This window comes from Branchiostoma floridae, chromosome 5 (genome assembly GCF_000003815.2).
Source record: "Branchiostoma floridae strain S238N-H82 chromosome 5, Bfl_VNyyK, whole genome shotgun sequence".
Taxonomy (NCBI): Eukaryota; Metazoa; Chordata; class Leptocardii; order Amphioxiformes; family Branchiostomatidae; genus Branchiostoma; species Branchiostoma floridae.
The window spans coordinates 18577435-18595264 of record NC_049983.1 but is presented as its reverse complement, the minus strand read 5'-3'; the positions used below and the strand labels follow the sequence as shown (position 1 = coordinate 18595264).

At 41.8% G+C, this 17830-nt stretch overlaps 3 protein-coding genes across 8 annotated transcripts in view; 2 read left to right on the top strand and 1 right to left on the bottom strand.

Moving 5' to 3' along the window:
- The first annotated feature begins 309 nt into the window (after positions 1-309).
- On the top strand, positions 310-8912 carry LOC118415437 (peroxisome assembly protein 26-like). Of its 5 annotated transcripts, none has more exons than XM_035820062.1 (8): positions 310-476; positions 4179-4331; positions 4850-4990; positions 5614-5878; positions 6083-6122; positions 6581-6724; positions 7786-7904; positions 7997-8912. In XM_035820062.1, the coding sequence occupies exons 2-7, from the start codon at positions 4195-4197 to the stop codon at positions 7884-7886; spliced, it is 828 nt and encodes a 275-aa protein (XP_035675955.1). In that variant the 5' UTR covers positions 310-476; positions 4179-4194; the 3' UTR covers positions 7887-7904; positions 7997-8912. The 5 variants fall into 5 exon arrangements, with proteins under 5 accessions (XP_035675955.1, XP_035675953.1, XP_035675956.1 ...); XM_035820060.1 differs by having other exon boundaries at positions 7783-7904; XM_035820063.1 differs by lacking the exon at positions 7997-8912 and adding an exon at positions 7129-7167 and having other exon boundaries at positions 7783-7906.
- Positions 757-3267, top strand: LOC118415433 (dnaJ homolog subfamily C member 21-like). Its single transcript, XM_035820056.1, has one exon. The coding sequence runs from the start codon at positions 867-869 to the stop codon at positions 2517-2519; it is 1653 nt and encodes a 550-aa protein (XP_035675949.1). The 5' UTR covers positions 757-866; the 3' UTR covers positions 2520-3267.
- Positions 8517-17830, bottom strand: part of LOC118415438 (cellular nucleic acid-binding protein-like) — a 12671-nt gene continuing 3357 nt past the window's right edge. The window contains exons 3-7 of one of the 2 annotated variants that reach the window (XM_035820067.1): positions 16965-17024; positions 16354-16422; positions 15614-15839; positions 14701-14755; positions 8517-11606 (exon numbers count right to left, since the gene is read on the bottom strand). In XM_035820067.1, the coding sequence (XP_035675960.1) occupies positions 11601-11606; positions 14701-14755; positions 15614-15839; positions 16354-16422; positions 16965-17024 (416 nt within the window). In that variant the 3' untranslated portion in view covers positions 8517-11600. The remainder of the gene's footprint in view (positions 11607-14700; positions 14756-15613; positions 15840-16353; positions 16423-16964; positions 17025-17830) is intronic. The other variant, XM_035820066.1, reaches the window with a different exon arrangement.

Genomic DNA, 17830 nt, shown 5'->3' with positions numbered 1-17830 from the left:
AAAACATGACAATGGAATCCCAGTTAAAGGCCCCAAAACACGTCAAAAACAACCAGTAGCCCAACCTCTGCTTAAGAGTAGCCATGTGTCAGCTTTAGTAGGAAGAGGAATGCGAATGAATCCTCTTCAGCACCATGGCTAGTAAATGTCCTATGGCTTATTATCTTCCCTCTGTGGGATACTCATAAAGGATGGGAAATTCTAAGCTTGGTTACGCCAAGGGCACGTAATGCACAATGTACTTGGTTACCTCAAGGGCAATAAGTCCTTGGTCGCCTCAGCGTTAACTTTATACGGCTATTCTGAATCATATCGCTGGGTGGCGTTCAAAGACTATGGGGCACCTTTGACCTGGAAGCACTGCTTCTTGACTCGTGAAGGTTTCTGACGATTTTGTGCCTGATTTCCCGGCTGCTCAACACTCTCTTCCACTGTGCTTTTCCAGAAGAATATGATACACAGCACAGTGATCTAAGGTATGTGTTTCTGTGTCTGTTTTGAGGTGAAATGCAGCCCTTTTTGCAGGGATGTTTGTGCACTTCCGGAAACTTCCATGCACGGCGCATGCCCCGTTACTTCCAGTGAGGCGAGGACCGGTGTTTGGTGTTGGGGGGGCACCCGGCAAATCGGCACGCTTTTCAGCAAAGATCTTCGTTTCAAAACGCTGTCAAGCGTCCAAACTGATCGCGTCAGACATATTCATCATTGTAAAGACTATCTATCTGTAATCGAGTGGATACCATCGAGTGTACAACCGAAACAGGTGACCTACGTTACGCACGTGTTGCGCAATTTTGTGCCCAGACGATTGATATTGAGGAACAGTAAATTTCTGACCATCGGGTAAAGTAAAAGACAGTTCCACGATGCCGAGGTGCCACTACGAGGTTCTCGGCGTCCAGAGGAACGCCACAGACGACGATCTGAAGAAGTCCTACCGAAAACTTGCCCTCCGATGGCATCCAGACAAGAACCCGGACAATGTGGAGGAGGCCACCGAGACTTTCCGCGAGATCCAGCAGGCCTATGATGTCCTGAGCGACCCTCAGGAGAGAGCCTGGTATGATAAACACAGGGAGGCTATCCTTAGGGGAGGGCTAGGCGAGGATTACAAAGATGACAGTGAGGACTTGATGCAGTACTTCAGCAGTGCCGTGTTCTCTGGCTATGGTGATGATCACAAGGGCTTCTATGCAGTGTACGGAGACGTCTTCAAGAAGATTGCCGAAGAAGACGCTCGTTTTGTGGAGCCAGATGAAGATGAGGAAAAGGCGCCAGACTTCGGCACCTCAGACTCTGTGTATGAGGAGTCTGTAAGACCATTCTACGCTTATTGGCAGAGTTACTGCACTAAGAAGTCATTTGTGTGGTTAGAGAAGTATGACACGAGAGAGGCGCCAAACCGAAGGGTGGCTCGGCTGATGGAGAAGGAAAACAAGAAGTTTCGAGACAAGGGGAAGAAGGAGTACAACGAAACGGTCCGACAACTGGTAGCGTTTGTGAAAAAGAGAGACAAGAGGGTCCAGGTGCATAAGAAGCGGGTGGAGGAGAAGTTAGCAGAGCAGGCCAGGCTGGCAGCTGAGAGGCAGGAACGTTTGAAAAGGGAACAGGCCAAGGAAGTGGAGGGGTACAAAGAACAGGAGTGGATGTGCGCGTCGGGTCTACAGGACGAACTGGCTGATCTGGAGGCTCGCGTGGCGCAGGAGTTCGGAGACAGCGACCAGAGCTGGGAAGATGAAGAGGAGGAGGATGGGGATTGCAGTGGGGAGGGGGAGGAGGAGGAGGAGCAAGAGGAGGAGATGTACGATGATCTCTACTGTGTGGCTTGTAACAAGGCTTTCAAGACAGACAAAGCACTAGCCAATCACGAACAGTCCAAGAAGCACAGAGAGAAAGTTGCCATACTCAAGCAACAGATGGAAGAAGAGGAGGAGGAGGTAACCATGGCAACAGAGGAGGCAGAGGCATCCACTGACACGCCTGATGTAGATGTCAATGCAGAATCAGAAGAAGATGAATTGCAGGCAGCGTGCGAAGAGAACACTCCGAAACCCAAACTTTCAAAAAAGCAGAAGAAAAGGAGACGGCAACAACAGAGAGAAAACCAGACTTTTGAAGAAGATTCAATCGACCAGTTGGAGGTAGAGTTAGAAAATGTGCACGTCACCACAGACAAGGATAGTGAAGGTAATGTACCTGAGGGTGTTGAACCAGTGGATTCACAGGAAAAAGACAACAACCAAAAGGCAAAGAAACTGACAGGGAGGAAAGCCAAGGAGGCCAGGAAAGCTGCTAAAGGAGCGAAAGGAACGTCACAAAGGAACGTTGCCAAGGACGTGCCCCAGCCTGCGACCGTTTGTAATGTGTGCATGTTTGAGTTTGCAACCCGTAACAAACTGTTTGACCATATCAAGTCCACAGGACACGCCTTACACCTCTCCTCCCAGCAGCAGCCCAGGGGGGATGGGGGAGGGGACCAGGGGGGGAAGAAGGGGAAAAGGAAAGGAAAGAGGCAGTAACTAGTCTAGTTCTATTAGTTGGCAGTAAGTTGTAATGCAATAAGCTAAGGCATGGTTTCAACTGCGCATGTGCAATGCAGTGGGTTGTGGGTAATATGTCTAGGTTGAAGGCCTTTTGCCATTCCCTGTGTATTGCCAGGGGCCTTCAATTTGATATTATATCTGTATTTGTATTTATAGAACTGGTATAACAGCCCTTCTGCGTAACACACTAGCTTTGCAGGAATGCGGTGCAGCAGCAGCAGGTTCTATAACACTGAACCACACCCTATATCCAGCGAAGATGCCCCTTTTCTGTGCTTGGTGATAACAACACATATACCATTACCCACGATGAATCACATTGCATGTATCATTGTATGCACTTCAAAGTTCAAACCATGAAGTAGCTTATTTTACAAGCATTTTAGATATAGAAATTATGAATATGACATTAGAGAAAACAGTTTCAATTTTATTTTGTGGAAGTAAGCAATTTTGTTGATGTCTGCCTATGTTACACATTGCGGTGGAACGTGTTAAGGGAAAAAATATGCTCTGTTGTTTGAGATGCCTTCATCAAGAAAACCATTTAAGTAGGGTTGTGCTGAAAATTTGTTTGTCAATGTTTGTATGAACCCTAACGTTATATTTGTTAGATTTGATTATCATGCAAATATGTCCGTTGTGAAATGTGTTACTCCACAAGATCATTTCATTGCTGAAAAGAAGTAAGAAATCATAAATGAATAAAGCACTTTGCTATGAACATGTTGTCTGAACTTTTTCATGTTGCCATTCTGTATACAATGTACAATTGTACTTGTAAGTGGCCTTCAATGTCCTTCTTTAATATGCCTTCTAGTAACAGGACAGCAAGTTGAAGACTTGAAAGTCTGAGATATCTTAGATTTTTCCATAGGGCTCCAAATATTTACCACCACCCAAACCTGCACTGGCCCACAGTAGAAACACAAACGGCCAGTACACCACTACTAGCTCAAATATGCCACGCATACATGTACTTAATAATAGTCTGTTAAATACAGTAGATAACAAAGTTCGAGATCTCATTCTACAGTGAATTACTAGCCTGACTAAAATTGCACTCCTAGCTGCCGGCCTTAGGCACGATCTAGACACAGTTTTTCCCGATATCTGCGAGCCGACAACTTCTCACTGACAGCTTTTTTTCAGCGTCTAGATGGCACTGCAATATCACCATTAAGATATCGGCAAAATTTCTCCCGAAAGGTCCGGAGTATTCGCCCGATAGCTTAGCAGGGGTCCCCAACAACTTCCGCGCGCTTGTAGATGCGTCCTGACTTCGGGAGGGCTCATTAGCATATAACGCGGGCTCATTAGGCTATATAGCTGTTTATGACCCCAACGTTCCAGATCCCTCCCGTCATCTCCACAAATATCGGTAAAAACTGTGTCTAGATTGGGCCTTATAGTTGCCACCACCCAGGAGGGGAGGGGGTCATTAACCCCAGCCAGTGAGAGACAGGCTAAGTGAAATACCTTGAAATAGAAAACTGTAAAAAAAAACCCACAGAAACAAGCAGTAAGAAATTGATGCCTCCCTATGAATAAGTAGCCTCTTCCATTGACCCCACAACCTGGAATGTCTCAGTAAGATAGACAAGTCATTGTTGCTGTTATACTTCTTTCTCCTAGAAACACATCTGAGTGAATGGTACCATGTGACCTGGCCCTGGAACACAAGATGGGAACACTGAAAGCAGCAAATGACCTACTCATTTTGGGGCAGTTTGAAGAGGCATTGGATCTCTCCAAGAACGAACTGAAAGGCCTTCCAGATGACAAGAGGTACAAGCATCAATTAATGAACATCATGAGCTATGAAGGCTATTTTAGAATTATGATTTGTCTATCACATTCATGATGATGAAAACACAAAAATCACTTCATGTAATCAAGGTTGAAATTTATGTTTAACCCAAGGATCATGTATAATTACAGGCATGTCATCCTCTTATACATGATTGAAGAATGTGTCATAACTGACTGGCATTATACATTTGTATAAGGTACGTCCACCTTCATCAAAGCTTAGTAGAAGTGCAGAATAAAAACAGAGCAAATGCAAATGTTTCACGGACATGCAGCCATTCTCTCATTGGTCGAACTGCCAATTGTCTTACTGTAATTGGTTGAACTGCTAACTGTGATGTACAACCAGGATCGATTTACTGATGCTGGAATATTAGGAAGACAAAAAGAAGTATAGATGTACTAAAGATGCCTGGTACTCATCTTTTTGTTTATGCTACATGTAATTATCACAAATGACAATTTGTGCTTTGAATATCTTGCTCTACTTCCAGAGATAGCAGGTTGGCAGAGTCTCTGTCAGTTGTAGCAGTCCAGGCCTTTGCCGAGCTGAATCGCTGGCAGGAGGTCCTGCCTTTTGTACAGGACGTGTTCGGTGGACTGGAGAAGATCCCCCCACAAGTGCTGCAGCTGTGGTCAGTCAGGATCCAGTACTTTCATTTAGCCTGCACCACAGGCCAGGAAAAGATTTTTTATGATCCATTCCAGTGGCATTAAGATACTATACTGAAAATTTGTTTTGTGGTGGTTTTATTTTGTTGTAACAGGGAACAAGAGATTTCTGCAGTGTTTTAAATTTGCAGTTGAAACAATTTTGTAGTACAGTAGTTACATTATTCTCTAATTGCACCAGGTGCCATAATACCACCACATAAAAAAGAATCTGGTCTGACACCTAAACATCTGAAGTATGTACTGTAAATGCAGAAATGTTCGCGGTGGATTAATGTTCTCGGTTTTCGAGGCGGCTGCTTCACCACGAATTTAAAACCACCGCGAATATTTCTCCATAACAGTAAGAGACTACAGTGCATGGTGCTACCGCAAAATTAAAACCACCGCAAAAAGTCCATTTTCCCGCTACCGCGAAATTAAATCCCCGCGAACTTAAATGAATTTACAGTATACCTTACATCATAAGTTACATGGGTCTTTTTTCACGTTTGACCTTCATGTAAGTCTTGGTCTTCCAGACCATAAAAGCTATAGGTGTGCTCTTAATGTATTTTCATAACAGTCTTGCTGTTGCTTCCTCCAGCATTGCTCTTCATGCCAAAATGCAAGACTTTGCCCCCATCACCATGGTGACGGAGGCGTGGCTGGCAGCCCCCGGTAACCAGGAAGCAGGGGGCCTGACCAGGGTGGCTGAGACCTACATCCTACTGGTGCTGCTGCCACACAGCAAGTTTGATGACATCAGGGCCCTGGTGGAGGGTCATCCAATCATCATGGAGGACAAGAGAAAAGCCTTTCTCCAATTGGTCGAGACTGAGGATAGATCTGTGGTGGAGAGAGAAGACCAGGTGTGGTTCATTCACAACTAGAGTGGTCCCTTGCATCATTTGGTCCACAGTAATAATGTTGTAAATATTCTAAGGAACAAGAAATCTGGGGGCAGTGTTGCTGGTAGATGTTCAGCAGTGATAAAAAGTCCTTGCAATGTGTTTGATATTACTTTACTATTTTATATATTAGGTTATGTTTTCATTTGCTATCTTCTCTTCCAGACCCGTTGTCAAGGTGCAGCATCCGCAAACAAGGAACAAGGTGAGGCACAGTCTGCAAGAGAATCAAACGTTACGTTCAATGCCTTTTTGTGGAGAATTGGCAACACTTCAATCCAACTGAATGAAAGATATTTATAATCAATTTTAAAGAGAAAACTGTCACGGTGGTGCTTTGTTGATTAGGCAACAGGAAGTAAATTTTATGGAAAATATCCCTTGCAGACTCTAAAGCTAATGTGAAGTGACAAAACATCGAAAAGTATCACAGCCAACAAGTAGTTAATTATTTAAGAAGCGCAGAAATGCTACCACACTATTCAACAACTACAAAATTAGTTTCACTTCCACAACTACACTCATGGCTACCTCAACAGTGCTACTACACAAAATACTTTCCCATTTTCAGTACTTTCCTGTAACCATTGCTGAAGGGGTATTTTTTTAAAATCAATTATGCACACGGAGATGCCATGTGATTACCCTGTTTGAAAATTGCAGGTGCCAGCTATGGTGCATGGGTAGCCATGATGTCATGGGTCAAGTCCAGCGTGTCACACACAAGTCCATCCAGACATGTGACTACAGCAGTACTTCTGGCAGTGATCGGGGTTGTCTTAGCTCTCACACTCAAGAAAAGAAAAGGTGAATAATCATACAATGGACTAGTCAGATAGACAGATTCATGCTTTTCTTTTCTTAGATGTACACTTTGCGAAGTATGTGACTTTAATATTTGAACCAGTTTTTTTTTTTCAGTCAGCCTCTGCTGTGTATTTAGTTAGCGGATCATTTGCCTGTCACTGGCTGGCTGTTTCCAGCTTTAATTTTTTTCTGTCCCACTCATTGTTTGAGAGCCCATGTTTCAATTTTTGTTGCTATATCTGTCATTTTATTGGCTTGGGAACATTCATCAGTTTCATGTCATATAACGATCAATATTTGGAGTATCCACAATGAATATGTCACATTCCAGTTTGAAATCATGTTTAGATCAATATGGGCACTGCTGATTTCTTCTGTTTGCCTTAATTTTCCTCCATTCTCAGCTTTCCTTCAACTCATTTGGTGATCAGTTAACCATTTCAGTAAGTCAATCTGTATTCTTCTTTTCTGAAATGCTTACATGTACCTGATCTTTGTGGCTGCTTTCTGTCATTTTGTGGCAACTATACGCTCGTGCTTGAATCTACCTAGTCTCATGTTCAGATATCTTTGTCTTTGTCCTGTATGTAAAAACCTGGTCCAGCCTTGTATGTAAATTTGTTGACAGACCCTTTTTCAAGTCCCTGTGGCAGAAAGAAGCCTTTAAAAAAATTATCATATGGGAGCTTACAAACATGACTCGGCAATCTTTCATTTTATCTACCAAGGAGGTAAAAAAAGAGAAACTCTGTCAATGTTCTGCTCACCAACTTCATCCTTTTAAATAGGCTGCAAATCTTTATTTTCTTGTTTTTTTGGACATTTTAAGCTGGAAATATTGCAAGTTTACATCACAAAAGTAGAGGGCAGGGAGGAAAAGTTGAATATGACTGTATTCACTACATAAAACAGAGTACATTTACCAAGGCATAAACCTGGTCCTCTGGCTTTGTTTTTCCAACTACATGTAGGCATACTTTTCTTTAAATCTGGGAGCTTACAGATTAAATTGGTGTGGCCTAACAATCTGATTTTCTATCGTCTCTGTCCTTCCCCAGCAGCGACCACAGGCAGCAGACAGGACATGCTGACTACCCTGGGTGGAAAACTGGCCTGGCTGTGGCAGCAACTGTTTGCACCATATCATTTGGCAAATAGCTAGTAAAGGCACTTGTACACATAGTCTTATTCTCTACACCTATTTTGTACTTTGTGTAACAGTCATTGCCATACTTTGTACCATGTACAAATGTCGAGCAATAAAGTTCTATCTACATATTTCATAACATATCAGAACTATTTGTTTGTTTGTTTGATTGAAAACACAAGTCTTTTTGCAAGCCTGGTAATGTTCCTAATTCCATAGTGCCACTTCATTAAATACATTTTCTGACATTGTCTGACTAATGTTGTTTTTCATTTCCTTAATCTAATTTGAAGGAAAAGATACTTAATTTCCTTGGCCTACTATTAAATTTCTAGTCATGTTATTTTAATGCAGAATGAACACTTTTCTACACCTGTATCAAGCTGTTCTATTCAAAGATCTGTGTTGGCTGTTGCTATATGTATCTGAAGTCATCTCTCTTGAGTGCTTTGTATTTTATATAAGGATTGAGTCATTCTGTCTTGTGTTTTTGCAACATTGACATGTACCAATAGTGGTCTTGTCTAGTACTGGTATTGCGCCTTACCTCGAAAAGAGTACTAAATGTTGCTGAAACAGATCCTTACATCTGCTCGGAGATCAAATCATCACACAAAGCATAAAACCCACACTGGACAATACAAGCTCCTCCAACGCCTACTTTATTGATATAAAATAGGTTTGTGGTCTCCCCAGCAAAGCAGACATAACTACAATATCGGTACCTGCATCCTATCGCTCCTCCATCTCTCCATAGGTGTCCAGCTAAACTAGTCCAAAAATAATTTACAATTTTTTCTTTTAAATCTGTGCTCAATAGTGCTCTGTAAACAAAATAAGAGCTCTGATACAGAATTCACCAGGTACACTCCTTCCAACATACAGTAGCTTCAAGATTTTTTTTAAAGTTTTGTCCATGGCACTTTAGTACACTCCTCCAAACATGACAGTGACACCGTAGTGTCTTTGTGTACCGCTTTAGTACAGTAGAATTTAACACCCCCTGCCATTTTTTCCTGTGGCCAAGACTGGCAGCAGGGGTGCTAAACTGAGACTTTGACCAGAACAGTTAGCCAACAAAGCCTGTTGGGATGACTGACAATTTAACGGTTGGACATGTTTGATAATGCCAACTCTAAATATATGGTGAACGGAAAATTAAAATGAAGTCACAAGGCTACAAGTGCAATTTTCTTAATATTCTTGACAGCAATTTCATGTACAAAACGAATTTCAAATTGCACATGCAGATTTTAGTTCTTTGTTGTAAATCATGCCAATCACCCCAAACAAAATATTTGCACTGAACTGTTTTATTTCCACCTCTCCTTCCTCCAGGGGTCGCCATTTCAGGCAGGCTGGGAAAAAAAGGCATTTGAAATTGCGACCCCCTCGTCTGCCTCACAACAGACAACTTTCAAACATGGCTCCCGACGTAGCAGCCTCGCCCTCATGGCAGAGAAGGCCAGGCCGATACATTGGTAATGATAGGCACAAGAACACGTGTGAAGTTCTCCTCAGCTCGACACGGGAGCCACGTTCGAAAAACACAGATGATAAACTTTCCTGAGTACGGAGCATTCTCTGCTAGGCGCCTCCTGACACTACTCCTGCCACAACAATAGTACTAGGAAACTCTGCTGCTGCCGCAGCAAGGTATCTAGAATCCTTTGCTGTCCTCTACGGGTGCTGGTGTTAACTGTTGGTGGGAGCACTGACTGGCGATTTTCAACATCATCGTGGTCAAGTTTCAATCCAGGAAGGTTCTTATGCCAAAAGGTCGTGTTTCCACAAGAAAGAGGAAAAACGATTAAGTGGAAACACAACTTTATAGCTCAAGCAGCTTCTCAGCATAGAAACCTGATTGCGATGTTGAAAATTGCAACCACAACAAACACCAACACCCTGGAAGGCTGCAAAGGAAGCTAGAGGTTATCTAACTTCAATGGTTACAATGCAAAAACACTGGTCTCCTTACCTCAGACCATAAATGAATGAAACAATTATACTAGAGACCACTGGAGACAATCTATGCAAAAGCAAACAAGAGAAAGGGGAGCATGATCTGGAAAAAGCGTTATGATCAGAACATAATCTTGGTGGCATAAGATAGTATCATAAGCTGGGGAATGAGTTTAGCAGTTACATTGGCCACCTTCTCCAGCTTATGATTATATCTTATGTCACTGCAAGATCTGCTTAGAGATTAGTCAGAACATATCTTTTTGCTGGTTCGATTTTATGTTTCTTATGTTGAGAAAAGTTTGTTACACAGGATTTCAGCTTTTGATATTTATATAACAGTAATAACCCCCTTCCTCCAGAGGGATTTTCCACTCTTCAAAATCTGCATTGGATAAAAACCAAGAGTAGGTTAAAAGTAAAGTCATGGCCAACAAGAGGCTAGACTGGCAATTGTGTGGTCACATGTTTTTCCCCTTGCATCAAAGATTGTCAAACAAGTTTTTGCATATTGTCTCCAGAGGTCTCCAGTCTCAAAGTGCTCTTGACTCTCCACCACTCATGTGTATAAACTTGTGGGGTAACAACTTCTTAAATGTCTTAACTGTTGCCTTAAAGCATTACGGTTCCTTAACAAAGGCTCTAGACTGCACTGAATACTATACTCGACTTCTACGTGTGATACATTCATACCTATCCTCCTACGATCACTAAAGCATATCATACCATCACTACATAAATTGTGAAAATAAATGACTTGTCTAAGCTTCATGCTGGTGGGAAAAACAGTAGAAATATTGGTAATTAATTACTAGTATACTGCATTTGTCAAAATCCACATGCAACTTTCCATGGCAATACTAATGTAGTTGTCACAATTGTTCAAATGCCAACTGAAGCGGTGCAAATACTACCTATTAAGATAACAGTTTAAATGTTCAAAAGGATTATTGATACAAAGGATACCCACTGTTTCAAACTGTCAATCACAAAGAAAATGGCTGATGCAATGCAACCTCACCAAGGATTGCCATTCTTCCAACTACGTCCTTTGAAGTAATGAGAGTTCTGTGGCTTTGGGAGGGAATAAGGCCCACTGGGCCAAGCTTCCAACTTCCGCTGAGATTATAACTCCAAATATCCCATGTGCTATGTGGAGAATAAAAAAATAGTCCAAACAAGCCAAGTTTCTCCAGTATCCACCCTACCACAGAAGTCCTCATCGGTCCAAAGGAGCCTACTAACCCCGGAGAACTTCGGGTCTCCCCTCCCCCTCACTCCACAAATGTGAAAATTAAGTTGGTTCACCGCCTCGTAACACCTGCACTTTGCAGTTAGCATCTGCACATGCGTGAAGTGCATGTGCACACACCTCCCCATGTGCATTGTGCACCAAACGGTGCAATACAATCAACAAACTGCAAAATAGTAGCTGCTCTCTGACCACTCCACTCCCCCTACACAAAAATTTTGTCGAGATTATACAGAGGCTCATATAATCAAGTTTAACATAACATCAGGTGTTTGTAAGTTTATTTATTCTTATACACTTCCGTTGTGCGAGCTCCGCCATACCGACTGCACCCTCCACAACTCTTGGGGCGGCGGGTCGTCCGTAGAAGCCGTGATGCCAAAAGCTGATCCCAAGTCAGAGGTCGAAATCTTTACGCAACCGACGAGCACTCACGAGCCAAGTGCCCGGGCTCACCGCAATTATAGCAATTGGAGTTGACGGTGGGACAGTTGCGTGCCTCATGACCAGGTTCATTACATCTGGAACAGAAAAATGGAAGACGTTACCATCTCCTGCTTGCTATGACTACATAGTGCTACTGATATTCTTCTGATGTGCTTTCAAACAATACTTGGGTCATACATTTTGGCTCAAACATCTAAAAGTCTGACAAATTTCATAGAGACCTGCCAAAGGTCTGGAAATATCACAATTTTCTGTAGGCTGCAGAAATTTAACTATGAACATCATATGTACTTTTGCCATAATTCTTAATACTTTTCAGGAATGTCAAAAAGTGTGACAAAATTCTATAAGAATTAAGCTTTGTTGAGAACATGTATGTTTTTCCTTGAACATGAAATATTACAATCATATTAGCAAAATAACTTCAAATAACAACACTGTGACCATGTTTTTGTGCCTACTTATTGTGAGCAGAATGCTGAGAGCTCTATTAAGGCAGGGAACAAATTATAATTATAAACTAATGTTAATACCATCTAGTTTAACAGTGTATACCTTTTTATGACCTTTGGGAGGGCTAAGAGTATGATGTGTTCATGTGAGGATAAAGCTCAACATTCACTATAAGCTGACAACTGTACTCCACCCCGCAGGGTTTAACAAGTTTTCTAAAATTCACTTGTCCTATCGGGCAAGTACATGCAAAATTTACTTGCCCGAACTAACTTTCCGCTTGCCCAAAATTCAAGTAACATTTTCACTAGTCATGTACTTTCACATCCAGCAATGGAATTCTTTTAATATTGCCTCTATTTTTCTGTGTTGACCAATGCTTGATGCGATATCTGTGATAATCAACAAGTATATCAAAATCTCATGGAAAAATTTTACTTGTCCGATCGGGCAAGTGTCTTAGGTCATACACTTGCCCGATGGGCACTTTCACTTATCCGGGACAATCGGACTAGTAGACTTGTCCAACCCTGACCCCAAGAATGTGATCTTCCATCACCAAAGGTAGCTTAGAGGGTTTGAAAGTTATTGACACACCAAAAAGTATTGAGTCAAAGGTTTGGTCACAAAAGGTTCTCTAATTTCTGAGATAGGCTGAGTATTTGGGAGTGGGAAAATGCCCAAAAGAGCACACACAGGGCTTGAAATACTTTTTTCTGCACCAGACAAATTTTACCTGCACTACTGAATTTAGGAAGTATGGATCATATTGAAATTGTTCAGCAACCATTGCTATTTTTTTCTGTTGTATATTTGTACTTCATAGGTGGCAACATTCAACACAGCTAATAACAATCCAGATACACCTACATCATATGACATTTATGTATAAAACCCAGTGCAGGTTTGGTGCAGGTAGACACCAGAAATACTAGTACCTGCACAGCTCCAATTTTACCTCTGCACTAACCTGCATATGCAGGTGGTATTTCGAGCCCTGACACAGGAACTGATATATGTCACATGCTCACTACAGAATAAACCAGAAAGGGATAGTTTGGGACTAGCAGTACACTACAGCATCAACTGTGCCCTGCTTCATTTTTGTGGGCTCTCCACTGTTTCAACCAAATGGCAATGAGAGTCACTGAATATCAAATATCTTCATTTTCATGTTATGTTGTTGTTGTTGTTATTTTGCAATAGGATGAGTGCGTTATTCAACTGTTCTGTTTCAAGACATAGATAATATTCAGACATTCTTGACTAGCCACTACTCATCCTTCATACTTCCAAGACCAGTGAAATCTTGCTGAACTCCTTGTTAAAGAGATATGTAAATGTTTTTCCTCCCCATACATATGTTGCATTCTTTTACCTGCCCAACCTTCTTAAATAGACTAATGAAACAAAATAAAGTTAGATAAAAAAAAAGAATAGAGCACCCCAAAAAAAAATTGCAAATTTAAACTCAAAGAACACTTTGTGAAAGAGCCAAACTGAAGGAAAGACAAACAAGATGATAACTAGTTGGAGCTGTTCTCACTCTCTCACTGTTAAAACTGTTAAACTGTCCAAGTTGTTGGACCCTGGAACGCCTTTCAGGCCAGACATGGTTCATGAAGGCAAGTCGCACAAGCAGTAAGTCTTCTTAGGGACCTACATAACTGTCCCTATAGGTACTCAGGGCTCGAAATACTGGGTGCATGTGCACCCAAAATTGAAGCTGTGCACCCAATTATTTTCTATGGATGCACAGGGTGTACCCAAATATTTTCTTAGGTTGCGTATGTAAAGATATCAAAGTATACTAGTATACATCATATTCTTGACATCTAAGTGTTAGAAAGATAATAAAAATGTCTATATAACTAAGTTTTATTACTAAGTTATTACTTCAATTTAAGTGGTGCACACAAAAAATTTTTGGTGCACCCAATTTCTTAAGTTGGGTGCACCAGTGCACCTAATCCCAAAAATGAATTTCGAGCCCTGGTACTTCTGAAAATAATTGTATCAGTTTGGTCGAACATATAGTTTTCTTTTCCACCTGATGCCTATCAGACAGTATTGAAACAAAAGCAGGTGAGACTTGCTGCTTGTGTAAAAGAAAACCCTTAAACCTTGTCGTAAAAGCTAGGCTGTAATAGCAACTGGAAGTTTTATTTGCATTTTCCCCCATTTTGTTCAATCTCTATTCTCAGCAGTTGACATGAATTCCTAGGTAGTGCAGCAAATTGTAACAACTTCGATTTGGGAGTTTTTAGTTGTATTTTTCCCCCGTTTATTCAGCTCTAGGTCTGTAGTAGTACAGGGCAGTATCATTCTCAGATTTTCAATCACCCAACAGATTTATATGCACTGCCAAGCAGTATATCTGCCCCTTTGCAGCATACGGATTTAAGTAGGAAAGTGCTCCAAGTGGCCACATGGAACAATAAGTCAGTTCACAGTTTGTACTGAGCATGTGCAAAGTCAAAGGTCAAGGCCCCTGACTTGTAAATAGTTCTGTCTAGACCAAGCTTGATACATGATCTGACATAGTTTGTCTTTGTCTCCCTGGCCTTCAACTTTGACAAATCACCCGCAAAGCATCACCATGCATGCACATTTCAAACCATGAGCCAGCTTTCACTCTTGCCATATGCCTTAATGAACCACATTTGGCCTGCAGGACAAGTTTCCTGTACTGAGCACGGATGAAGTTGTCTTCACCTGTTCTTGTTCCTCTTTATCGCACTCACGGGCAAAGTGTCCGAGTTCGTTGCACCTACGGAACCAAGACAGAATGATAATATTGTTTTTTTACACACTAGGATAAGCTATAGGGGAGGGGGCTACATAGATTTAGGATTCTTTTTTGTTGTACTTGTAGTATTTCTTCCATTAAAAAATAACTTTTCATTTCTAGAGCCATGCGGCTGATTCTGTTCAATTCATTAGGTTACCTTATACCTTATGTCCTATTCTGTAACAGGTTAGCATATCTTCATCTTTCACAAGACGAGTCACCCTCTTATAATCTAGATCTGTATCTATATAACTTTTGATTAAATCGTCACAAAGCACTTCCATGGTTGTGGCACCAAGCGATCAACAGGTTTAGTTCCATTCAGTAAACTGTATTCGCAAATGTCTTTGAAACTCTTCATTTCCAACCCAAAGGCAACAAAAAATGTGATGTTTTAACCTCAACTACTTGGGTTATCAATTTGTATCATGTGCTACTGTGCATTTTTCAGTTCATTATAACTGACAGGTACAAGTCTAATTACTCCATTAATCCTAACGTAACTAGCAGACTTTTGCATTGACAGATGAGTTTCTGTCTTCCTGACACGAGGGCAAATTTCCTTTTCTTTACAACCTGCCCGAAGTAATTCCTGAAAAAGTCTAACTGCAAAGGGCTTGCATCCATATTGTCCCACTGTAACATTTATTGAGGCATGCCATTTTCATTCTCAGCCCTTCAAACTTTTCCTGCCAGAAGCTTTACTTTACAGTGCCTGTTTCACTATTGAAAAGTTTTGTACTTTTTTATGAGATAAGTTCTTCCTCAATATCAACAGCAACCCATTTCATTCTGTATACTTTCTGCCAAGATTGGAGGTGAGAGAAGACTCCTTACTTGAAGCACTTGCCAGGGACCTTCGCCTCGGGGCACTCCTTCGAAATGTGGCCGGTCTCTCCACAGTTGTAGCAGCTACGGGTGTCGGTGCTGCGACGCTGCCGCTCGCCTCCACTGGGGCAGTCACGGGCCAAGTGCCCCACAACCCCACAGTTGTAGCACTCCTGCGAGTTGTTGGTGCATCTACGGGCGATGTGCCCAGGCTCCCCACAGGAGTAGCAGCAGGCTATGACATCATAAAACTCTGGTCAATCATCCGTATCAGGGGTGGGTACCAGTACAGACAATTCAGGTCCAGTTCAAGTCCGAACCTGGTTGTCTGTGAAAACTTGTGAATGGACAATAAACGAAACAACGGTCCATTTTGCAACAAATGAATCAGGTTTGGTCAGGTTTGGTGGAGCGTCTGACTCCCACTGGCGTTTCCAACCCTATCCAAATGTGAACAGCACAAACTGCTTCTGTATATGTAAGTAAATGTCCTGGTAATTAATGTCTTTTTTTCATTTGGTACTTTTCTCCTCCAGGTTTTGTATTTCATGGCTTCAGTCTCTCACAATCTTATGCAATCCTTTCCGAAGCAACCTTACCTTAAATCTTGGTTTTTATGTTACCTTCTCCATTTGCAGTTAATGGCACAGTAAATGAGCAGAATTGTTTCAATGGGGAGCTTATATCATCACAAAAACCTTCTTTCACCCTCTACCATGTAACAAAGTTTGCACAAATTCATCACTTACGCTCATCAGATGTCTGGTTGGGGCATTTGCGGGCGATGTGGCCCGACTCCTTGCAGTTGTAGCACACATCTGTAATGGTAAAACAGAGTCAGATGATGCTATATACTATTTGCTGATGAAAAAAGTCTATTATGCGAGTTTCACAAATCACAACAGATCTGTTTCATGTTTGTACCTTGTACAATTGTTGTTCAATAAAGTTATTGTTATAAGCGAGGCTCGAGCAATTGCCGCAGTATCATCGCCCGATCAATTTTCCCTATGTGACAGGGATGTTAGGATCAATAATGACCATGAAGGTGGTAGTTGTCGTTCAAAATTTCAGTGTATACCATTGTGTTTGAAGAAAGTTTAGCATCGCACTATGATCACTACCAACACATGAGCTTCCATGCTAGATAGGATTTTCTTGCAATTTAGAGACTGTAATGGCATTGCATATGCACCTGCAACAAACATATATTTCTAACAGTATTTTATGCTTTTTGATCTCTTAACCCCTACATTTTAACCACAATGTAGAGATGCCTGACATTCTATTCAATCCCCCATATGTAATACTAAAAACATTCCACAGAAAACAAGAAGCTTTTCCCTTCAGTAAGCCTTACCATCAGGTAACGGACAGTCACGGGCAATGTGTCCCTTCTGGTTACACCTGTAGCAGCGATCTGTGGGATAGAAAGGCATGCATCATGTGGCATCAGGTAGCGCAATCGGTAAAGTGTTTGACCCAGGCCCCAGAGGTAATGGGTTCAGAAGGTCGAAAACCGGTTTTCTGGAAAACTGGAAATGTCTTTCTTGTTGTATACTAGTATCATCATGGAAGATACCTATGTTTCTTTATTAACAGCAGCCAACAGGCCCGAAAAAATACATAAATAGTCCTACCACCACGAACGGGCTATTAGCACACGGTCGCGCCACCGGAACCTTCTTTCAACATCCGACAACGCGGCAAAAATGACTGGTTCACTTAAGTGATATTACCCATGAAAATAACGTCTGTGATTTTGTTTATCTCCTGGTATGGGTTTTGAAGTCCCATACCTTCTGAAAATGGAGAAATTTGACCTTGTATTAACCTCGCAAGGGCCATGCTAATATTTCGGGCCGTCAAAACACAAGCTGAAAAAGCCGTATTTTACCGTGATTTCCCGACAGTTATCATTAAAAATCGATGCTAGACCTTTGAAAATGACGCAGTCGTCTTCGGCAATATTTTTTATCGCATGCGGCCCAGTTGAGGGGTGGTCGCGGTCGCCAGATACGCTGGGGGACCTCGCATAGAGCAAATTTAGCGGCCGTCATAAAACGAATTTATAAGTCCAGACCGGAACCGGAATTTCTGGACTCGAGTCCAGACCTGAACCGGAATGTGAGCTTCGGTACGCAGCACTACCTATTGTAAGCTCTTCGCAATTCAGCCCCCGGCTGCTAAGAGAGAGTAGTCGGCCAACTCCAATAACAATAACAA